Raw genomic sequence first — 25193 nt, forward strand, 5'->3', positions numbered from 1 at the left:
CCTGTCCCCAGAGGTGGAGTCTACAGAGACAGGCAGGTTTCCTTGAGCTGCTGTGAGCTCCACCCAGTTCGAGCTTCCCAGCGGCTTTGTTTACCTACTTAAGCCTCAGCAATGGTGGGCGCCCCTCCCCCAGCCTCGCTGCTGCCATTTCGGTTAGATCGCAGACTGCTGTGCTAGCAATGAGGGAGGCTCCGTGGCCGTGGGACCCTCCCGGCCAGATGTGGGTATAATCTCCTGGTGTGCCCCTTTGCTTAAAGTGCAGTATTGGGGTGGGAATTACCCGATTTTCCAGGTGTGGTGTGTCTCAGTTCCCCTGGCTAGGAAAAAGGATTCCCTTCCCCCTTGTGCTTCCCAGGTGAGACGATGCCTCCCCCTGCTTCAGCTCTCGCTGGTCAGGCTGCAGCAGCTGACCAGCACCAATTGTCTGGCACTCCCCAGTGAGATGACCCCAGTACCTCAGTTGAAAATGCAGAAATCACTGGTCTTCTGTGTTGCTCGCGCTGGGAGTTGGAGACTAGAGCTGTTCCTATTCGGCCATCTTGCTCCGACTCCCCCCCCCACCCCGCAGTAAGTTTTGAAATCAGGAAGTGTGACTACTCCAACTTTGTTCTTTTTAAAAAATTGTTTTGTCTATTTCTGACTCCCTTGTATTTCCATGTGAATTTTAGGATACAATGGTCAATTTCTGCAAAGAAGCCAGCTGGGAATACGATGGATATTTGTATATTGCTGTAATATTCAGCAACCTTGCTAAGCTTGTTTATTAGTTCTCTAGTAATAATGTTTTCTGTTTTTTTAGTACATTCCTTAAGATTTTCTATATACAAGATCATATCATCTGAAACAGAGATATTTTTACTTCCTTTTCCCATCTGCATGTCTTTTTTTCTTTTCCTTGCCTTATTGTCCTGGGCAGAACGTTCAAAAGAATGTTGAATAAAGGTAGCAGGATTGAACATCTTTGTCTTGTTCTTGACTTAGGAGAAAATATTCAGTCTTTCACCATTAAGGATGGTATTTGTTGTGGGTTTTACATAGATGTCTTTTATCAGGTTGAGGAAATTGTCTTCTAATTCTAGTTGTTGAATTTTTTTTCTATTTTTTAATCATGAAAGGGTACTGGATTTTGTGAATTATTTTTCTGCGTCTGTTGAGGTAATCATGTGTGTTTTCTATTCTATTAATATCACATTGATTAATTCTCATACATCGATCAACCTTGCATTTCTTGAATAAATCCAGCTTGGCTGTGATGTATAGTCCTTTTCATATGCTGCTGGATTCAGTTTGCCAGCATTTTGTTTGAGCCTATAGCCAAGGAATGTTGGACAGCAGTTGTTTTGCAATGTCTTTGTCTACTTTTGGTATCAGGGTAATATTGACCTCATAAAACAAGTAGGGGAGCACTTCCTGTTTCTTTTTTTTAGAGGAGTTCGTGAATAGGTGTTAACTTTTTCTCCAGTGAAGACACAGATTTTCTTTACGGGAAGCTGCTTTTTTTTCATGTCAGATGGGTAATGCGCCCACGTGGTAACAAGGTTCAAGGGGTCACATGTCACATATATGTGTGAACACCCAATCATCATGCTCATAAACTACAAAAGGTTCAAGGGAAGCTTGCTTTTAATTAGTAATTAAATCTCTTTACTTACTGTAATTCTATTCAGACTTTGTATTTCTTTTTGACTTAATTTCAGTAGCGTCTTTCTAGGAATTTGTTCATTTCATCTAGGTTATCTAATCTGTTGGCATTCACTTGTTCATAATATTCCCTCATGATCCTTTATGTTCCTGTAAGGTCAGTAGGAATGTCTCTTCTTTCATTTTTGATTCAAGTAATTTGAGTCTTTTCTTATTGTTGATCAGTCTGAAGTTTTGTCACTTTGTTGATTACCTTAGTCCATTTTCTGTTACTATACAAAATACCACAGAATGGTTAATTTATAACAAAAGAAATTTATGTCTTGTAGGTGTGGAGGCTGGGAAGTTTAAGAGCATCACACTGGCATCTGATCAGGGTCTTCTTGTTGCTTCATAACATGGCAAGAGGGCAAGAACATGTCAGCTATGTCAGTTTAGGTCTCTCTAGTCTTATAAACCCATCAGTCCTATCATGGGGGCCCCATCCTGATGACCTTATCTAATCCTAATTACTTTCCAAAGGCCTCACCTCCAATCGACATATGAATTTGAGGAACACAGTCAAACCATAGCATTGATTTTTTCAGAAATGATCTTTTGTTATTATTTTCTCTATTGTTTTCTATTCTGTGTAATTACTGTTCAAATCTTTATTGTTTCCTTACTTTGGCTTGTTTTGTGTTTAGACTGATCTTCTTTTTGTAGTTTCTTAAGGTGGAAAGTCAGGTTGATTTGAGACTTTTTTCCTTAACATAGATTTCCCACTGTGCACTGCTTTGGTTGCATCTCATGTTTTGCAATGTTGTTTTAATTCTTCTCAAGATGTTTTCTAATTTCCACTGAGATTTCTTCTTTGACCCATTTGTTATTCAAGAGTATATTGTTTAATTTCCACATAATTGTGAATTTCTAAGCTTCATTATTGAATTCTAATTTTATTCTATTGTGCTTGGAAAACATACTTTGTACGATTCAACCTTTTACATTTCAGATTTGTTTTATGGTCTTTCATATAGTCCATCCTAAAAAATGTTCCATGTGTGCTTTAGAAATATGTCTATTCCTTTGTTGTTAAGTGGAATGCTTAATAGATGTCTTTTAGGTTTAGGTGGTTTACAGTGTTGTTCAAGTCTTCTGTTTTCTTGTTGACTCTTTGCCTAGTTGCTCTATCCATTATTGAAAGTTACATTATCCATTATCTAAAGGATATATTGAAGTCTCCAACTATTCTTGTTTTATTGTATATTTCTTCTTTCAACTGTGTTAGTTTTTGCTTCATGAATTGTGCAGCTTTGTTGTTAGGTGCATATATGTTTATAATTGTGATATTTTCCTGGTAGATTGGCCTTTTCTATCATTATAAAATGTTTATTTCTAGCAATTTTCTTTTGTTTTAAAGTCTATTTATCTGGTATTAGTAAAGTCAGTTTTCTTATATCTACTGTTTGCATAATATGCAAAACAGGAAAAAAATGCCTGTGATATATCATGCATATATATGATATACATGAACTGAATAATTCATAATGTATATTTAAATTAATTATAAATGCAGGCATCCTACATATCCTGTTCGCTTTGCTGTTGCGGTATAAAATAGAACAATCTTACTGGTTCTAAGACTCAAACACAACTATTTCCTGCCTAAATATTTAATGAAAGAGTCATAAATATATGCAAATATTTAACTACAAACACCTTAATAGCCCCAAACTGAAATATTATATATCTAAATGTTTAATAATTGGGTATTAAATTATAATACATCTATATATTGGAATATTAGAAAGCCCTTAATAATGTTGTGGAAGAGTCTTTAATGACATGGAAAGATAGTCATGATATAGTCAATGAAAAAAGTAGTTACAAATAGTATGTATGGTATAACTCCATTGTTATTAAAATATATATTATGTATATGCAAAGAAAAATTACCCAAAGGTTAATGATTATCTCTGAATTTCAGCATTATGGGGGTTTTACTTTGTGCTTCCCCTCTCCCTTTGGATTTTTTATAATATGCATGTCTTTTTTTAGCTAAGAAAAAAGAACAATAAGTTAATTTTAAAAATCAAAATGTAATTTATGCCTATTAATTTGGCAAAGATTATTTAAAAAGACAATACACAGCATTGGTAAAGATTCGGGAGTGAGCATGCAAAAAAAGTATGCTTCTAATGTTAGTATAAATAGCTACTAGTAGCTTCATTATAAAACGTGGCAACATAAGCTGAAATCCTTAAAAACAGAGAAGTATTTTCAGTTCTAGGAATTAAGCAAATTATTTAGGGATGGATGCAAAAATGTCTACATAAACCCAAATGTCCATTTTATTTTATTTTATTTTATTTTATTTTATTTTATTTATTTATTTTTTTTTTTGAGACGGAGTCTTGCTCTGTCGCCCGGGCTAGAGTGCAGTGGCCGGATCTCAGCTCACTGCAAGCTCCGCCTCCCGAGTTTATGCCATTCTCCTGGCTCAGCCTCCGGAGTAGCTGGGACTACAGGCGCCCGCCACCTCGCCCGGCTAGTTTTTTGTATTTTTTTAGTAGAGACGGGGTTTCACCATGTTAGCCAGGATGGTCTCGATCTCCTGACCTCGTGATCCGCTCGTCTCGGCCTCCCAAAGTGCTGGGATTACAGGCTTGAGCCACCGCGCCCGGCCCCAAATGTCCATTTTAAAGTAATGATTAAATAAATTACATCTGTATGATTCAATACTATGTATTAAAAATTACATTGCAGGATTCTTATTTGACATAGATCAGTATACTAAGGGCAGTGCACCAAGTTTTTTTTTCTTCTTTTTCAAAGCCTACAGCAGGTAGAAATTATGTAGCATGAAACATTGAGTTAATATGAAAAGCTATCAGTTTCCTAGGGCTGCCCTGACAAATTACCACAAACTAGGTGACTTAAAACAACAGAAATTTATTCTTACAGTTCAGGTTAGAAACCCCAAATCAAGGTGTTGGCAATGTTGGTTCTTTCTGGAAGCTATGAAGAATGCTTCTTACCTCTCTCCTAGCTTCCGGTGGTTGCTGGCAATCCTTGGTGTTCCCTAGTTGTAGGAACATCCCTCTGGTCTCCTTTATCACAAAGCTGCCTTCCCAGTGTTTCTGAGTATCTTCTGCTCTTCTTCTAAAGACACTAGTCATTGGATTTACGGCCCACCCTAATCCTGCATGACTACAACTAATTACATTTGCCAAGACCCGATTTCCAAAGTAAGGCCACATTCTCAGGTTCTAGGTTGACATTAGTTTCTGAATGACACTACTCAACCCACTACCTGTAAATTACATAGATATACAGAAGATTGAGTATATTACTGACAATGTTTATCTCTGGGTAGTTTTAGTTTATGGATGATTTAAATATTTTTGTGCTTTTCTGAATTTTAAAGTAAATAGCTTATGTAGAGATTAAGTTCTAAGTTTATTGTATAAAGTGAATATTATGTGTAGTCAAAAATCATACTTGGCTGGGTGTGGTGGCTCATGCCTGTAATCCCAGCACTTTGGGAGGCCGAGATGGGTGGACTGCTTGAGCCCAGGAGTTTGAGATCAGCCTGGGGAACATGGCAAAACCCCATCTCTACAAAAAATAGAAAAATTAGCTGGCTATGGTGATGCATGCTGTATTCTCAGCTACTCAGGAGGCTGAGGTGGGAGGATTGCTTGAGCCCAACAGGTCAAGGATGCAGTGGGCTGTGATCGCACCACTGCACTCCACCCTAGGTGAGGCAGAGCAAGACCTTATCTTTAAAAAAAAAATTCACTCTTTTCTCTCATATAGCTCACAAAACAACAGAATACATCATTTTATACATTGTATCTCTTCTCAAAAACGTCCAACATAGGCAATTCTTCCTCCAACACTGGAACAGACTACTGTTTCTCTGGGTGAGTACTAGATGAAGCAGTTGGTTTGTGTTTATATGTTATGTTGTACAAAAATGAAGACAAGGTTTTCTAAACATGAAAGTGTAGTTGAATGTGTTCAGGTTAAATGAGTATGAGATTCCACTGTTTTAGTTTTGTAAATAAGAGGAAAAACTATTTTCTTTAATGTTTACAAAGAACACTACCAACAATGGCAATGAGTTAGGAAACACTCTTAAGACTAAGGGAAAAAAATAATTATTGATTTCCAAAATGGACTTCTTTAAAGAGGTGAGGTATATCTCTGAGTATTTCTGAATTTTTTAAAAGTCCAAAAACTTAAGAAAATAATACTTAAGGTTCAGCATGAGGTTGAGATTGGGCTGCAAAATTGGGGTTTAATAATTTGAATGCCCAAGAAGCAGCTTTTCTTTTTTCGCAACCACCAATATCAACAATGAACAATATTAATAAAATTAAATCAAAATGAAAAATTGACAGCATTTAAAATACTGTGGATAAAATTATAGCCAATTTTGTTTTAAAATTCTTCCAAGGTATATTTTCCTTTTAAAGATTTACAACTATGGTGTCTTTTGTAACTAGAATAAGATAAATTCTATATAAAATTCAATTTTAAAAAGTATTCTCATGTACAGAGGCTGACATCATGGGTAGTCAAAGAATATGTTTAATAAAAAATAATTAAACTTCCATTTGCTCTATAGAACATCATAGAAAGTAATTTAATAAATTACAAATGACTTTTTAAGACGTTTGCTCAACTACAGAAAGCAAATTTAGACTACACAAAACACAACTGGTAAATATTGCAAATGTCCAAAAGAAAGATTGGACTAAGACTTGAATCATAAAACCTGAAACAATGTCTATAAATACAAGGCAATAACAGCTATAATTCCTTTAGTAACTACCAACACATACTTGGATATCCTTTCAACTGCAACTTTAGTATTATGTAATTCTACTGATTTTTTTTTCCTTATAACCCTTAACTTTACACAACCATATTTGCATGTGTTTTCTTAGCTGATAGCTGGACAACTTTTCCCCAATGAATATTAAATAGAAGTGTCTTGAAACCTAAGAGAATGTTTAAAGTTATGTTAGACTTAATGCTTTGAAAACTGTAATTGCCTTATTACATAGAAAGAGAATCACTAGGATGTTAACCAAATTTATTTGACCATAATTAGGAAAATACTTTCTCTCATAAATTTGATATAAATTAGATTTTAGTGACAAGATCTAGAGATTTTTTTTCCTTTTTTTTTTTTTAAATTGGGGAAAGGAAGGAATAAAGATCATGTGGGTAGAATTAGAGGGAGGAAGGGAAATGTGGTTGGTGTTGAAATACTTCACTGGCAAACTAAGTTAACTGTGTTTGAAAAACTTTGGCTATCTCATAGGTGTATTCTAGTTAAACAAAAGTGCAATACTGCAAAGGGAAGATACTAAATATGTAATATATCATTTTCATGATGAAGAATTACTACCCACTTCTCCTGGATGGGCATTATAGAGACTATTGCTAAGACATTGCATAAAGGACTATCAATTCAAAGTACTATTTTGGGAAAATACAAAATCAATACAATCCCAATGGAACTTATATAATTTTGTAAATACATATAACACTGTCTCTCTAATAAGGGGTTATTTTACATACAGAAACATAATTTACTGGTAAAGGTCTTGGAAAACCTGATACAATTGCTTAACTCATGACAAAGCAACAGTTCTATCAAAACATACTGAAAGTATTTTTTCTGCAGGAGAGAACTGGGATACTTTTTCCCCCTAAATTTACACCCTTGCAGACTTTACCACTAACTTACTTGAGTACCAGAAAAATGCTAACATATATCTCTCCTTAGAATGTCAATATTTTTATGTCCAATTCAGTACTAATTGTTTTAAATATGTATGATATATGAAGGTGAACCTGGACCTCTACCTTGTCAGAATAATAGCAGCTTTAGTAGGAGAAATTGTATCACAAATCAAATATCAGACAAATTTTACATGGTAAAGCATTCTATGAAATTGAACAGAAGCCTTGGGCTTCACTTTTGTGGTTTGTAGGTATAACTTGTACGTCTTTTTGAGATTATTCAAAGTGCATTTTCAAAATGGGCAACTCAGTATATTTAATATAAACTGATAACCCAACACTGATTCTGGGCAACATTGTCTGCTTACACCTAGAAACTCAAAATGAATTTAGACTATCTGCATATTACTTTACCACTATTATCTGTTAATTCTGGAATATTTCCATGACATAAAACACAAATAGAAATCTACACAAAGAAAGCAAACAAACAATTTCTTTTACATGAAGTATGCTGTGTTGAAAGTTCTTTTCAGTGGCATTTCATGAGTTTGCCTTTTCTGAACCCTGGAAACAGACATTACTCATCTGAGACATGATTATTTCTAATAGGAGGCCAAACTTTGAAAAGTTAAAACTAAGTATGTCTATAGGGTGCCAAAGTCACATGACACATGATTATTTTATGACTTAATTTTACTGATATCTGAATTAAGCTCAGCAAAAAGCAAGTCATATTTCTTGCCAGATTAACATGATATATAGGATGTGTTTAAAAAACCCCTGAAAACAAGTATAGAATTAGAAACGAATGTAAACTTCCTAAACTAACTCAGCTGAGGTAACAGGTAGCCAGTTAAATTGGCTGATTGGGAAACTTATTTCTTCTTTAAAACATACTTGTACCTGAATTGGAAACATCAGCAGTGCATCACAACACTAGAGCATTTTCATGTAATTAAAGCAATGGATGGTGATGTAGATTCTACAGCTTTCATGACATTCATTAGCTGCCCAAATTATTGCTGAGTTTTGATCTGTAAATTATAGGTGTCAAGGAGGCTGTAAAACTATATTCAAATTAAATCAGTAATATGCATAAAGTATTCTGTGTTCACTGCAAATATATTAAATATACAACTCTTATTGAGCATAATTTTCATAAAATTAACCCCCAACAAAATTATAATGCCTTTTGTTGTAATTTTACACCTTTATGTATTTGATAGTACATACGAGTTCAGAAACTTATGAATCTTAAGAAATATTACATGCAAAACGTCTCTGAAAGCAGTTTGCACTTCTAAACAAATAACTGAAATGTTCGGTCAGTAAGTTATTGATGCACTCAACACTCGGGTATTTACAATTAACTATTAAAGAAAAAATCCAAAATCAGTTCATTCATATTTTAAGTGCAGAGTCTGGGAATCAGTCTTCATTACTAGAATCTGAATCCTCAGATGACGATGATGTACTATCAGATCCAGATGAAGCATCAGCTTTCTCTGAACCCTCATCTGTGCTGTTTTCATTGAGAGGACTTGGTTCAGTTCCTCCTTTGTCTTCCTGATCTTTAATTCTGGAATCTTCTTCCTTTACTTCTACAGACTTAGACGAGCCTAAGTCACTATTTTTGTTTTTGTTTTGTACATCAAAAGTATTGGACTGGGACAAAGTTGGAATATGAAGATTAAGGCCTGGAGTGAGAAGCATCCCTGGATAAAGTATATTAGATAGTAATAGTGGGTTAAGAGCTAATGGGTTGGCAGCTGCAGCTGTATTTAATGCAGCAGTAGAGGACGTGGAAGGAGAACTTGACACAGAGTTTTCTCCACCATTCTCTGAACTTTGGCTCTCTGTCCTTTCTTTTTTTCCTTCTGACTCCTTAGAGTCACTTCCCTTTTTGTCTTCTGTCCCAGATTCCGTAGGCTTTGTCAGGAGTCCTCCCATGCCCAATAGATTTGGTAATCCAGCCATTCCTGACAGCAGCATGGGGAACATAGCAGCCATGTTTTTAGCTTCTCCTCCAGAAGAAAGGCCAGTAGGCATTCCCATCAACCCTGCAGTTACTTGCAGTGACTGCAAGTTTTGTAGGTTTTGTTGTAAGGCCTGAAGAGTTGTGAGATCCACACCTGGAAGTAATCCATTGGCTAACAAAGGATTGCCTGAAACACTGGTGGCAGATGCAGCAGCTGCTGCTGCTGCTGTGGCCTTTGCAATTCCACTTTTAGGCCGTCTCCCCCGCCTGCTTACTTCCTCTCTCACCACGGGACCAGTGAGAATACGTTCATACATGCTTTCTGGAAGAAATCCCTGGAAGAAATATATATTCATTAATAATCCCTACATGAGAATAAAGAGCTATTAGCTTATCACACAAATAACCATGAAAAAAGGCAATTATTTGTAAATTTATTCTGTACTGATATTAAATAATCAATTATAATAGCAATAACCTAATTTTATATAAGTGGTAGCTTCAAACAGCTCTTCCACTTTTCATTTTATCACAGAATAAGTGAGTAAAGAGGTCTTTAGCCTTCCTCCATCCTGTAAAACATAAGATTATAATTCTAGAAAATACAAGGTTCAAAAAAATTGTTTCATGGGTACTTCCATAACCCTTACATGTTTCACATCATCGCTTGTTCTAGAAGACCAAAGAAGTGGCTCCCTTCTAACTGGAAAGAACAATAAAGAAGGAATAGAGAAAGTGAAAGGTTAAAGTAAGATGCTTCATATGAATTATTTTGCTGCCACTTTGGGAATAAAGGAGATAGAGCCATGCTCAAAAGGATACTCAAAGGGGGTAAGATCACCTGCAGTAGCACTTGCAGATTGGGAACCATAAAGTCCAGGACAACAGAGAACAATCTATGCTACTTTCATGTAATTCTCCCATGATTTTCTGGGTCCCAGAACTCTCAGAAGTTTTAGGAGTTTAGAATCCCTGGACCAGCACTATCTAATAGAAATATAATGTAAGCCATATAGGTAACTTAAAATTTTATAGGAGCCACATTTAAAATATGTAAAACAGAAATAGGTGACATTAATTTTAGTAACACAGTCTATTTAATAGAACATAATCCAAATATTGTCACTTCAATATGTAATCTATAGAAATTGAGATACTTTACATTCTTTTTTTCCAACAAAGTCTTCAAAATCCAAAACCACTGTGTATTTTACAGTTAATGTTAATTCACATTTCAAGTACTCAACAGCCACATGTGCCTATTTGTGGCTACTGAGGGGCTACTGTTTGTGACAGTGCAGTTCTAGATAGTGGTTTAAGACAAGACTCATTCGCCTATTGTTTAATTTTGTTTTGAATTGAATCAACTAATTTTTTCTCTTTACAAAGGCATCAGGGTTCACTGCAGAAAACACAACAAAAAATTTAAAAAAAAAAATCATCCATCAACTCATCATTCAGAGATAACCATGGCTAACACTTCAGTATGTGTTCTATTTTTTCCTTGTGCAATTATACACATTCTATAATTCCCCCCACCTCCCTTTCTGAAACAAAAAAGTAGAATCACACCGAACTTAGTTTTATAGCCTGCCCTTTCCATTTGGAGACCTGTAAGAATAATACCTATTAATTATTGACCATTAGCATATGTGTAGGCTTTACTATCCCAAGAGCTTAAATACTACTGCTTTTAATATACTGTGAACTTTTACTCCTTTTAGATGTTCTTCTAAGATCTAATTTATTTTATTTATTTGTTTATTTATTTATTTTTGAGATGGAGTCTTGCCTCTGTTGCCCAAGCTGGAATTCAGTGGTGCAATATTGGCTCACTGCAACCTCTGCCTCCTGGGTTCAAGTGATTGTCCTGCCTCAGCCTTAGCTGGGACTACAGGTGCACAACACCATGCCTGGCTAATTTTTGTATTTTTAGTAGAGACAGGGTTTCTCTGTGTTGGCCAGCTGGTCTTGAACTCCTGACCTCAGGTAATCCACCCGCCTCGGCCTCCCAAAGTGCTGGAATTACAGGGGTGAGCCACTGCACTAGGCCTAAGATATAATTTTTAAAATAGTTGCCTAGGCTGGGAATGGTGGCTTAGGCCTGTAATCCTAGCACAGTGGGAGGCTGAGGTGGGTGGATCACTTGAGGCCAGGGGTTCAAGACCAGCCTGGCCAACATGGCGAAATATCATCTCTACTAAAAATAAAAAAATTAGCCAGGTGTGTTGGTGGCACCTGTTGTCCCAGTTACTTGGGAGGCTGAGGCATAAGAATCACTTGAACCCAGGAGGCAAAGGTTGAAGTGAGCCAAGATTGCACCACTGCACTCCAGCCTGGGCAACAGAGAGAGATCCTGTCTTAAAAAAAAAAAAAGAAAAAAAAATTGCACAGTTTTCCAGAATCTTAATGAACTATTAGTTTATTTTCAATTATCCTTATATATTTGCTCATATATTTGATTACTCTTTGTGGCATCATTCAAATGGTATCTTAGAGGTTAATGTAAAAACAAATCATTATTTATTGATTCTCTGTTCTAACCTGAGAAGCATCTGAGAAATTTGCAACGTGTACTGCAAAATAAAAATTGAGAACTGAAAAAATGCTCTCACAAGTTCATGGAATATTTTATTAATTATAATTAATCTAAGATATAATTGAATGGCACCTAATTTGAAAATAATGTATAAGTTAGTATTCATAAAATACTCACAGATTGCTTAACAACATCTCCCCATTCAGGAGCTACTCCATATTCTGAATTTTCTTTTAGGAATCTACATAAATCTTTCAAAGGGGGAGCAAATGCACCTCCAACCTGCAAATTAGAAACAGATTGTTAAATACTAAAACACTATTACACAGAAAACTCTTGCTTGCTTTTATTCTATGCGCTACAGAGTTTATTTCCTTAAAATACATATTTTTTGAACCACCTTAGATAATCTTTATGATTATATTAAAAAGGGCCACCATGACCCATATGGACTACTGATGTAATATATAAACATGTGATAATGTAAATTTTAAATATTTTAAGTAGAATAACTAGAATAGTAAAATGAATAACTACCATGCTAGACAGGCAGTATAGCCTAGTTAAAAGTACACCCTCTAGAGTTAGACTTACCAGCTATGTGAACTTGAGCAAATCAGTAAATTTCTTTCAGCCTCAATTTTCTGATCTGTAAAATGGGGATAACAATAATACTTCCCTCATAGGGTTTTATAAAGATAAAATGAGACAATTCAAGTGCCTTAGCATAATGCCTGTCACATAATAAACATAAGTTATTATATGCCAAGTATTGTGCTAAGTACTTTAAATGTATAATTTATTTTAGTTCTCACTATCTCCTTTGGAGATAGTATTATTTCTGTTTTTCAAACGAAGGAACTGAGCCTCAGAGAATTTATATAACTTGCCTAAAGTTAGCTAGTACATGTTAGAGCCAGGATACAAACCTAGGTCTCAGAAACCAATATTGTTATCGATTATATATATTGACATCCTAAAAGTATAAAATTATACATATCTTTCATATGTGAAGTATAATTAACCAATCATAAGTAAATAATTTGGAAAAAAATGTAATATGACACTGAGACAAAATAGTATTCTGAAATTTAAATGAAAAACATTACATTTGGAGAAATGATTTTTACCTACCAATTTAATGTTAATGTCCCTTTAGAGACTAAAGACATTTCTTGAATAATTTCTTCTTCTATACCACTTTGAATGATTAAATACTATATCTTGATAGGATACAGACAGGGTTTAATATGATCAGTTATGTTACCTACAAGTATTTTTTTGTTTTTTGAGACAGCATCTCACTCTGTCGCTCAGGCTGGAGTGCAGTGGCACGTACTTGGTTCACTGCAACCTCCACCTTTCAAGTTCAAGCAATTCTCCTGCCTCAGCCTCCTGAGTAGCTGGGATTATAGGTGCCCACCACCACGCCTGGCTAATTTTTGTATTTTTAGTAGAGATGGGGTTTCACCATATTGAACCAGGCTGGTCTTGAACTGCTGACCTCAGGTGATCCACCCACCTTGGCCTCCCAAAGTGCTGTCATTATAGGCCCGAGCACTGCACCCGACATAAGTATTCTTATACGGTATTTATTTCTTCTTCTTTTTTTAAAGAGACTCACTCACTTTTTTTTTAAGGTCTCACTCTGTTGCCCAGGCTGGAATGCAGTGGCGTGATCATAGTTCACTGCAGCCTTGAGCTCCTGGGCTCAAACAATCATCCCTCCTGAGCTTCCTGAGTAGCTGGGACTACAGGTGTGTACCACCACACCCCCGGCTCCTTATATTTATTTATATATTTAAATAAGTACATTTAAGGAAATAAGTATATTTACTTAGTCTCTGTAATTCTGTTGTCTTCTCTTTTTTATTATCTCCTTCATTAAGCTTCTACTGAAAATGGAGGCCCTCTTGGGGGTTTATGGGGATTTAGCAGGTAGATTCTTTTCCTTAATAACTCATCAATCCTTAAGCCTGTACCCGAGAGACTCAAGACAATTAGGAACTCTACAAATTAAGGAACATGAACAAACCTCTCATGAAATTATAACAATTAAAAATAAAATTTAGAATGTTTAATATCAAACCTAACAAGTAAAAATTCAAATTGTTTCATTTCCTTAAAATTGGCTAAGACAAACTCATTCATAATATTTAGCAATGTGAATTTTTGGTATAAGATGAAGTAGGATTTGTAACAAAATCTACACAAGCACAAATTTAAGTAAAATGCTACTGAAATGTCACCTTGTTCTTTCCTTAAGACATGTATGCCATACTTTAAAATACTAACAAAAGCTGAATACGCTGTCTCTACGAACTTGTGGGAAGAATTAACATTAACTTTAAAGAGTTGGTGTACCCAACAATATTAAAACAACTGTTATTTTAAAATAGTTTTCTTCTAATTCCAATATTTCTTACGAGAAATTCAAATGTTTTTGGGTATTTTTATCCTAACAGTGAGTGCATTTAACAGACAGTAAATCACAACCAGACCTATGTAACATAATTTAGTGTATGAGAAAAATAACGCAATGAGAAATGTGATGTTCTTACACTGACGCCATTTTTTCTTTTCTATTTATTTTGTTGCTTGCTCATCGGAATTAAAAAAGTGTGTCAAAGCTATACATATACAAAACAGTGTCACAAGTTTCTATTGTTTATTTTGTGAGGTAAAAGAGAAACATATTAATCCAAACATAAAACAAGAAATCTATGTAAGTCTATTTCTGAAAAATCTCCACTCTATCATTCATCATTCAGTAAAAGAAGATAAGCCACAAAGGTGGCATTAGTCTACAAGGTACCTTTAAGATATTCTGTTTTCATCAATCAGAAATTATGTAATATGCTGATTTTGATAGAAAAAGACATGTTAAGGTCATCTGACAGAAAACTGCAGTGATAAATAAATAAATGTATGGCGGCTATGTGAATGGTGTCTTCTTAGATGAGAATTTCTCAACTTTACAGTACAGACATTGTAAATTGGTATTGTGGGGGTTGTCCTATGTACTGTAGGAGGTTTAGCAGCTTCTCTGGCTTCTACCCACTAGATACCAGTAGTATCCTCTCCTTGTGGTTACCAAAGATGTCTCCAGACACTGCCAAATATTCCTTGAGAGGTGAAACTACCCCTGGTGAGAATGACTGCTTTTGATGTAGTACCCTTGTATGAGTGTAAAACTATATGCAATGGCACTGCTTAGGCATAGATGTGTTAAATGACTTGCTTATTTCATGTAATAGCTTAGCTAATGAAGTGAGATTTGAAATTAGACTGCATAAAATTATACTGCATGTCTTCCCTCAGAATCTGAGATTCAACTCATTTCCAGGTCTATTAGAAAACACTACTGAATAATGAAATAAGGTGTTCTGGAGATCTCTTAAATATTGAAATCAATAAAAAAGATTAAGAAAAAAACATTAAAATACCTTTCTAGCATTTCTTCTGTTAATCAGTTGAACACGTTCTTCTCCAGTGAGACTATTCACATCTAGTTTATTGGGGTTTCTGCAACGGTGTCTTTTTTGTTTGGGCCTTCCCTCATGAAGCTGCATTCTCTAAAATATATAGATAAAGACATATCTTTAAAGTCTTTGTGCAAAACAATTCAAGATATTAAAATGAGCTGATCCAAGAAATTTAATAGCATTTACCTTTTGGTTATTTACATTTTTAAAATACCTAAACTTTTTATTTATTTATTTATTTTTTTTGAGACAGGGTCTTGCTCTGTTGCCCAGGCTGGAGAATAGTGGTGTGATCCCAGCTCACTGCAGCCTTGACATCCCAGGCTCAAGTGATCCTCACACCTCAGTCTCTCAAGTCGCTGGGACCACAGCTGTGTGCCACCATGCGTGGCTAATGTTTTTTATTTTTTGTAGAGATGAAAGTTTTGCCACGTTGCCCAGGCTGATCTTGAACTCCTGGGCTCAAGCTATCTTCCTGTCCTGGACTCCCAAAGTGCTGGGATTACAGATGTGAGCCACGGTGCCTGGCCAAACATTATTGTAACAAAAAGTATCACATCAATCTTTTCTTCAAATTATACGTTAAAAAAGTTAAGCCCGGGCAATATGGCGAGAACCTGTCTCTACAAAAAATCAAAAAATTAGCTGGCCATGGTGGTGTATGCCTATAGTCCCAAGTATTTGTGGGGGCTGAGATGGGAGGACTGCTTGGGCATGGGAGGTTAAGGCTTCAGTGAGCCATGAATGTGCCACTGCACTCCAGCCTGGGCACAAAGTGAGGCCCTGTCTCAAAACAAAAACAAACAAAAACCCAACAACTCATATCTAGCAATAAAAATAAAAACTCATCCCATCAAACCATGCTACTTCTCTATATAACTATTAACAAAACAGGGCTTAATGTTTGCAGGTATTTCCAGCCAATTAAAAATATTTTCAGGAAACCAACGCTCAAATTCTTCAGCTTAGCATACCAGTCCCATCATGGCCTAAACCTATTCAATTCATCTCTTCTGTTCATTGTTCATTTACTATTACCCTACTCACTCCTCCACATACTCTGGAATATTAAACTAATCACTGTTTTATGAATATGCCTTACAGTCATATCCTCTTTTCTTTTTTTTTTTTTTTTGAGATGGAGTTTTGCTCTTGGCTCACGGCAACCTCTGCCTCCCGGTTCAAGAGATTCTCCTGCCTCAGCCTCTCGAGCAGCTGGACTACAGGCACCCGCCACCATGCCCAGCTGATTTGTGTATTTTTAGTAGAGATGGGGTACCATGTTGGCCAGTTGGTCTTGAACTCCTGACTTCAGGTGATCTGCCCGCCTCGGCCTCGCAAAGTGCTAGGATTACAGGCGTGAGCCACCACACCTGGCCATCTTCTTAGTAATTCTATATTCCTAGAACATCCTCCTCTTGTGTTAACCTCGTCAATGCCTACTTACTCTTTTTTCATCCACCAGACGAATATCAGCTCTATTTTCTTTATCTTTCTTCAGAAACTACTCTGCCTAGGCAGAGTTAATTTTTCTTACATCTGTTCCCATGAGACTTTATACATACCTTTATTATAGTATACTCTCCACCATGTTGTAATTATTTAGCTACAGAAATATTACAACAGAGTGTGAGATCCAAGAAATCATTAAGGTGATTTTTACATAGGAAAATGCTTTTCCTTGGGAAAGCCAACAAATTACATCTTATAATCTTTAGAGTAAGAAATGCTGCCCTTAAGAATATGTTTTCAAAATCTTTACAATAAAGTAATATAAAATATTATGATAAAATATTTGCAGGTAAAATGATGAATGGATATACAAAGTTAAAAAGTTAATAAAGGCCCTTTTGCAGTGATAAAGAGAAAGGTGTGGGAATTCTTCAGAGTCTAGAGTATAGGTATAAGGGCAAAGATTTTATATTGTTTACTGCTATATCCTCAATCTTTTAAAATAGTAAGTAGTACATTCTAATCACTCAATAAAAAATTGTTAACTGAATAAATAAATGAATGTTATCTTCAACATGTTAAGAAGTTACAGTGTTCAACTCAGGATTCCCATTATTTTTAGAATTGCAATATTTAGCCAGGTGTGGTGGCTCACACCTGTAATCTCAACACTTTGTGAGGTTGAGGTGGGAGGATCGCTTGAGCCAGGAGTTTGAGACCAGCCTGAGCAAGATAGTGAGAGCCTGTCTCTACAAAATAAAAACTGAAAAAATTAACGATGTGGTGGCCTGTGAGCAGGCTGTTCTCAAACTCCTGAACTCAAGTGATTTGCCCATTTCGGCCTCCCAAAGTGCTAGGATTACAGCCATGAGCCACCATGCCCAGCCTCATCTTTGATTAACATAAACTCACTGTGCATCTGGAGAGGCATAGAAGATATACTCATAGCTTGAAGAAGAGCTTAAGAGGAGTAGTTTGGAGTCTGGATTTAAGAGTTTGTTTGCTCAGTGGACTTGGACAATTTACTTAAAACTTTAGTATCTTAATTTCATTTAAAAAACAGTTACAGGCTGGGTGCAGTGGTTCATGCCTTTATTCCTAGCACTTTGGGAGGCTGAGGCAGGTGGATTGCTTGAGGCCAGGAGTTCGAGACCAGCCTGGCCAACATGGTGAAACCATGTTTCTATGAAAAATACAAAAGTTAGCTGGGCATGGTGGTGTGCTGGGCATGTGGTCCCAGCTACTCGGGAGACTGAGGTGGGAGAATCGCTTGCATCTGGGAGGCAGAGGTTGAAGTGAGCCGAGATCATGTCACTGTACTCCAGCCTAGGTGACAATGCGAGACTCTCTCAAAAAAACAAAAAACAGTTATAACAATGCCACATAATCAAGTTATTGTGTTAAATGAGGTAATGCATGTTGTGTGCATAAGTATGTCAGCATAACTGCAGGTACATAGTTAAGTTTCAATACACGTTTACTATAATCATTATTATTTTAAAATAAACTGCTCGAGAAAGGATTGGAAGTTTTGTACCTTAGCAGCCTTCACTGGGTCTAACATGGTTCTCTATATTGGAAGTAATTTTTATTATTAAATACTCATTGAATGCAGAACGGAAAAATGGAAAATAACATTGTATTGTATCATGGGAAGGATGGTAATTATTTTTTCCTGCTAATTCTCCTAGGTCTTAGGCAGAGCACATATTTAGCATAAGTGGATGAGAATTTATGCTTCATCATGATAGATCTGACAATTCATAGCAATAAAATATAACAAGAGTTTTAAGGTGTCACCTACAGGAATAAAAGCTCCCAAATCTTCCACATAACCTGGGTGCTCCTTAAGCCATTTTTCCAAATCCTTTCTCTTTGGTGCATCATCTCCTGCAAGTCTTGTTCCATCTTTAAGATTAATAACTGGAACTGGACTTTCTGTATCAGGAATTCCTTGAGGCTGAGTGTAGGATAATGCTGGATTTATCCCTGTGGAGATCTGTGAGGAGGTTAAGCCTAAAGAAACCTGTAAAAAAACACCAAATGGAATCTTTATTTCCATACTTTATCATTCTAATACTGATTCAATAAAGTAATTATTTTTGAAGAGAAAAAATAAGTTGTTGCTAAAAATTCTGCTAAATCTTTTAAACTTAAAATTTTTATCACTCTTGGACAGTGCTAAGATTCTAAGATATCATCTAAAACTATATGGCATACTTCTAATTTTCTTTCTTTCTTTCTTTCTTTTTTTTTTGAGATGGAGTCTCGCTCTGTCGCCCAGGCTGGAGTGCAGTGGCCGGATCTCAGCTCACTGCAAGCTCCGTCTCCCGGGTTTACGCCATTCTCCTGCCTCAGCCTCCCAAGTAGCTGGGACTACAGGTGCCCGCCACCTCGCCCGGCTAATTTTTTGTATTTTTTAGTAGAGACGGGGTTTCACCGTGTTAGCCAGGATGGTCTTGATCTCCTGACCTCGTGATCCGCCCGTCTCGGCCTCCCAAAGTGCTGGGATTACAGGCTTGAGCCACCGCGCCCAGCCCTAATTTTCTTATTAATAGTCTATAAAATATTCACAAAACAATAATATGTATATTTACTAGTATTGAATTTTGAACCCAAGGGTCAGTTTTCAAGTACTGCTTTACTTACATGATTAGGTGGTTTACTTCTGTTAAAAAAGAAGATGTCAACACCTTCTACATTCTTCCTCCTTCCTCGCCTTTTTTTGACTATAGGCTGGTTGTCTAATATCACACCATTGGCACCAAGGGTTGGTTGAATGGAAGTACCTAATTGAATTAAAAATGCAAAATGGTGACACAAATTTAGTTCTTAAACAAATTGAAAGTAATCCCTTTCCTAAATATATGTAAGTGTTAGTTCTTATTTTATACATCTTTAATGTAGAAACTTTTGGACTAAAAATATCATCCCCACTTCTCATTTAAAAACCTGAAGAATTACAACCTAGGCCTCTTTCAATTTTTGACCGGTCTTCTCTATTTTTTTTCCCGATATTTACACATCTTCTCTTCCTTCCTTGGAGAAGGAAGCATGCCTTTTTCCTAGGATAACATTTTCCTAAGATAACATTTCCCCTTTCTTTGAACCCGTTAGTTCCTATAATTTCAAAAGCTTTTTTTTTTTAATCATTTGTCTCTGCTTTTGTGCCAAATATCTTTTCTACATCATTCTTTTTTTTTTTTTCTTGAGACAGAGTCTCGCTGTGTCGCCCAGGCTGGAGTGCAGTGGCATGATCTCGGCTCACTGCAAGCTCCGCCTCCCGGGTTCACGCCATTCTTCTGCCTCAGCCTCCCAAGTGAGCCACTGTACCCAGCCAGATTTTTCTAAACTTAAAAATATGGCCTAACTCAAACAAACAAATGTTAAACTTTTGGCCGGGCATAGTGGCTCATGCCTGTAATCCCAGAACTTTGGAAGACCGAGGTGGGTGGATCACCTGAGGTCAGGAGTTCAAGACCAGCTTGGCCAACACGGCAAAACCATGTCTCTACTAAAAATACAAAAATCAGCTGGGCGTGGTGGCGGGCACCTGTAATACAAGCTACTTGGGAGGCTGAGGCACAATAATCACTTGAATCCGGGAGGCGGAGGTTGCTGTGAGCCGAGATCACGCCACTGCACTCCAGCCTGGGCAACAGAATGAGACTCTGTCTCAGAAAAAAAAACACTGTCTATTTTATAACGTTAAAACTTTTAAAAGACTGATCTCTCTTGTGCTTCTTTTTTTCATGAGTAAATAGTTCTTCGATTTCCCATAGTCCATTCCTGCCCCAACCTACTTAAGGTATTTTCTTTAAGATATAAGTAACTTTTTAGTCACCAAATTAAACTGACTTCTCTCATTTCAGTAGGCACTCAACAAAAATGTCTGTAAGGGGTATGAATGAAGCAGTTCTGTGCATTCATCAATTTTTCTAATAGATATTTTATTAAGTAGCTATGTACTAGGCAGTATGATGGTTTAAAGATGAATAAAATACTTTTTCTTAAAGAGTACATAATCTTGAATTCTCTTATTAAAAGGACATACTATTAAAGGTGAGATGCTTGTTTAAAATAGTTTACATGTTTATAACGAAAAATGCATTTTCAATCATTCAAGGATAATTTATTGAGGAAGTCTTGTGTATTCCTGAATAAGGTGTTGCCTTCTGGGGAGCTGTGTAACTTCGCAGAAGTCATAACCTTCCTCCCATCTCAATTTCAAAAAGGTACTTAGTTCATATGGTAAGTACCATTCTGTTTCATACTTCTCATGTCTTCCTATTCTAACACAAACGAACTGCTTTGAATCAACATGATTCTCAACCTCTGACCCCTGTCCTAGGTCTGTTTCTGATGCTTTCCATAACTTAAGATTCAGCTTTCCTAAGCAAGATTTGATCTACACATCTGTCCCAGTAAGAATTTACACACTAGCAAGGTCTCATCACAAAATCACACCATTTTCCTGACATCCAGTCTGTTTCATGCTATTCCCTGCCCTTCTTTTACCCCTTCTAACAACCCTATTTTCTAGAAAGACAATTATTTAGTTGTCCTCTTATCAAATCCTGTTCAATCCCACCTCTTCTACAGGACTCTGGCTAAGCTTCCAGAAAGCAATGACTTTCCCCTTTTCCAGCGTTTATTAACTATAATGTTCTATGTAGCAAAATATTGAATGTATTGTCTAATATTTTAATGTGCGTGTCTTGTCTACTAATCAACTAAAAGGAGGAGATAGTGTCTTACATTTCTTTTACTTTACCTTTAGTGTAATCCCTGTACTATATAAAAACCAGAAGTACTTAATATAATTATCTATGGAAAAAACATCTGGTTTCTACCAAAGTGTACATTTACAAACATATTCTATTTGATTAACTCTTCATTTTAATTATATACTACCCTGACTTATTTCTGAGGCTGATTTTAATAAACATTAGCAATTCATTTAAGCCAGAATCCAAATGTAAGATTCAACTTTGAAGTCTGTGTTGTCTTTATTTTAGATGCATATAACACTATTTTAAAAATAGCTTCTTTGTATTGAATGCTTAAGTGCCAGATACTGTACTAAGCTTTAGAAATGCTATCTCAAATCATCAAAAACAAAACAGAAATAGAGAGGGATTATTAAGCTCATTTTATAAATGAGATGGAAACATTAACCCACTTGCTCAATGTCACAATATCCAGTAAATGACAGAATTAAAAACCCCAGGTTGCTTGGTTCTGCCATCCTCTATTCACTATTCCAGGTAGTTTTTGGAATGAGCTCTTCAGTTTTGTCTTCTTGTTATAATCTATGCTATTTTACTCTCCTTCATTAATGAAATTACATTACATCTGGTATCTTTACTCAAGGGTTTCCAGGGGGTAATTACACAAGAATACAAAAGGCACAGCCTTTGGAAAATGAAGAATTGTAATAATAGCATCTGTTAAACATCTAATTCTAAAACCTATGAGTACCAAATTTTAACATCTGTTTGGCATCCCATTGTGTGCCAAGCTCTTTATTGGCCACTATATATATATATTATTTTATTTAATCCATCTAACAATATCATCTCTCTCATCCCCACACCCTTCATTTCACAAACAGGAAAAGTAAGGCTCAAAAATGTTAACAGATTTCCCAAAAGTAACATAGGAAGAAAGATCTAGGTTTCATATTTGCAATTATTAAGATGGATGAGATAAAATGCTTAGATAATAACTGTATCTAGGGTGAATACTTGAGGTTTTAAATATTTTGTATAGCCACAAAAGTCATGTTACTTTATTGTTATTATTTTTTTTCTTTGAGATAGGGTCTTGCTCTGTCACCTTGGAGTGCAGTGGCACAACCATGGCTCAGGTATTCCTCCTGAGATCAAGTGATCCTTCCACCTTAGCTTCCCAAGTAGCTAGAACTACAGGGGCATACCACCATACCCAGCTAACTTTTAAATTTTTTTCAGAGATGGGTCTTGCTATGTTGCCAGGATTGGTCTTGAACTCCTGGACTCAAGCAATCCTCCTGCCTCAGCCTCCTTAAGTCCTGGGATTACAGGTGTGAGCCACCACACTTGGCATAATTACTATTGATATTATTATTATTATTGTTTTTGAGACAGAGTTTCGCTCTTGTTGCCCAGGCTGGAGTGCAATGGCCCAATCTTGGCTCACTGCAACCTCCGCCTCCCGGATTCAAGGGGTTCTCCTGCCTCAGCCTCCTGAGTAGCTGGGAATCCAGGCATGCGCCACCAAGCTTAGCTTTTTTTTTTTTTTTGTATTTAGTAGAGACAGGGTTTCACCAGGTCAATTAGGCTGGTCTTGAACTCCTGACCCTCAGGTGATCCACCTGCCTCGGCCTCCCAAAGTTCTGGGATTATAGGCATGTGCCACCATGCCAGACTCCTACTATTGATATTATTAAAAACAGTATTATTTACCAAAGAATTACTTAGAGGCAAAGGCTATACAATCTTCAGCTGCAATAGCAATAAAATGTTCAGGCAATAGAAGTATCAATCTCACTTTATAGTGGAGTTTTAAACAGTAAGAGTAGTGGTATTATTAAGCCCCACTTAGGTTGGGCAAAAGAGCCCATAGCTTATCTTCCCCATTTGTTACCATTTTCTGGTGGAAAAAAGAAAAAGGCTCCTTGATAACAAAATTGTTAACTGTAAGGCATAACTTGGGTGACTGTAATTGTAAAGCATAATTTGGGGGATTTATTCTTCAGTAATAGAGGCATTGCTGATTCATATTTGAACTGTAATTCATACATGTCTAAAGGTCTACTAATTGGAGAATTACATTGAATGGTTAATGAATCCACAAGAGACCAAACTGATGCTGATGAAGCTAAACTAATTTATAATTTAAGAAGTGGTAATAGCAGCATTTGGAAATAGTGATCAATTCAAGACAACACTCATAATACAGCATGTATTGCTTGGCAACTAGACTTAGAATACTGAAGTACAGTGTTTAGCTTTATGCACAAAGAAGGTATAAAGGAAATTCAAGACACTCATCTGCTTGAATTGACAACTAGTACTTTAGGAGATCAGTATGTTGTGGTCCACACATTAAGACTCAGCTGATCTTGAGTATCATTCTCAATTTTTTTTTTTTTTTTTTAAGACGGAGTCTTGCTCTGTCACCCAGGCTGGAGTACAGTGGCACAATCTTGGCTCACTGCAAGCTCTGCCTCCCAGGTTCACGCCATTCTCCTGCCTCAGCCTCCCTAAGAGCTGGGACTACAGGCGCCCGCCACCACGCCCAGCTAAATTTTGTAGTTTTAGTAGAGACGGGGTTTCACCGTGTTAGCCAGGATGGTCTCGATCTCCTGACCTTGTGATCTGCCCTCCTCGGCCTCTCAAAGTGCTGGGATTATAGGTGTGAGCCACTGCGCCCAGCCTCTCAATTTTTTTTTTTTTTAATTTTCATTCTCAGTTCTTGACATCACACTTTTAGAATAACACAGATAAATTAAAGTACTAAGATAAAACAAAAACAGGCTGGGCGTGGTGGCTCATGCCTATAATCTCAGAGCTTTGGGAGGCCAGGTGGGAGGATTGTTTGAGATCAGGAGTTCGCGATCAGCCTAGGCAATATAGTGAGACACTATCTCTACAGAAATCCAAAACAAAACAAAAACTAAAACCAATGTCTAATGTATTCCTCAATGCCTACAGAGTACACAGCACATGGCATCAATTAGGTATTTAATAAATATTTGTTGATTCAAATTGCCAAAAGATTAGAAGAAAGACAGTTTGGAGGGGAGATCTGATAACTGCTTTCAAAATGCTAAAATTTATCATGTAGACACAGGATTAGGTTAATTATGCATTGCCTTTTAAAGATAGAACTTCGATAATTAACAAGATCCTATAGGAGGCAAAATTTACTTCCAAATAGAGGAATTTTCTGACAATTTGAGCTGCCCAACAATAAAAAGGGCTAATTAAGGAACCTTGTTTCTATAAGTATTCCATGAGGATGAATGATTACCTTTTAGGGATTAGTCATAAACAACACCTGTATCCTGTAGATGCCTGGACTGTACAATTTCTAAAGTCTTTTTAAAACTTCTCTTTTAACTTCTTCTACCAATCACCATTAATCTGTGATACTGAAATGCAGTTTGAACTTTTACTTGTATGAAGCAACTTGACAAAATGATGGTCCCACCCAACTACTCAAGGCCCCAAAATGAAAACTGCCCTTTATGCTTTAAAATGTCATGTTAAAACTTCCAAAAAATATTTATTAAGATTTAAAATTATATTGATTACTTTATAGGCTTAAGAGGCAGCAACGAAGGAAAAATAAATTTTGTTACAAGCATCTA

At 36.3% G+C, this 25193-nt stretch overlaps 2 protein-coding genes across 2 annotated transcripts in view; one reads left to right on the plus strand and one right to left on the minus strand.

Annotated features, from left to right (window-relative positions):
* The window catches only part of LOC108538774 (golgin subfamily A member 6-like protein 6), a gene marked incomplete at its 5' end in the record, with an annotated part of 48468 nt that overhangs the window by 20648 nt on the left and 2627 nt on the right, over positions 1-25193 (plus strand). Inside the window, 2 exons of the mRNA XM_017887048.1 lie at positions 5440-5546; positions 21003-21088. The remainder of the gene's footprint in view (positions 1-5439; positions 5547-21002; positions 21089-25193) is intronic.
* Positions 8812-25193, minus strand: part of LOC108538775 (chromodomain-helicase-DNA-binding protein 9-like) — a 121889-nt gene continuing 105507 nt past the window's right edge. Inside the window, 5 exon segments of the mRNA XM_017887049.1 lie at positions 8812-9696; positions 12078-12182; positions 15347-15475; positions 18642-18863; positions 19487-19626. Of these exon segments, the coding sequence (XP_017742538.1) occupies positions 8812-9696; positions 12078-12182; positions 15347-15475; positions 18642-18863; positions 19487-19626 (1481 nt within the window).

Source organism: Rhinopithecus bieti, unplaced genomic scaffold, assembly GCF_001698545.2.
Source record: "Rhinopithecus bieti isolate Rb0 unplaced genomic scaffold, ASM169854v2 scaffold_17240, whole genome shotgun sequence".
NCBI lineage: Eukaryota > Metazoa > Chordata > Mammalia > Primates > Cercopithecidae > Rhinopithecus > Rhinopithecus bieti.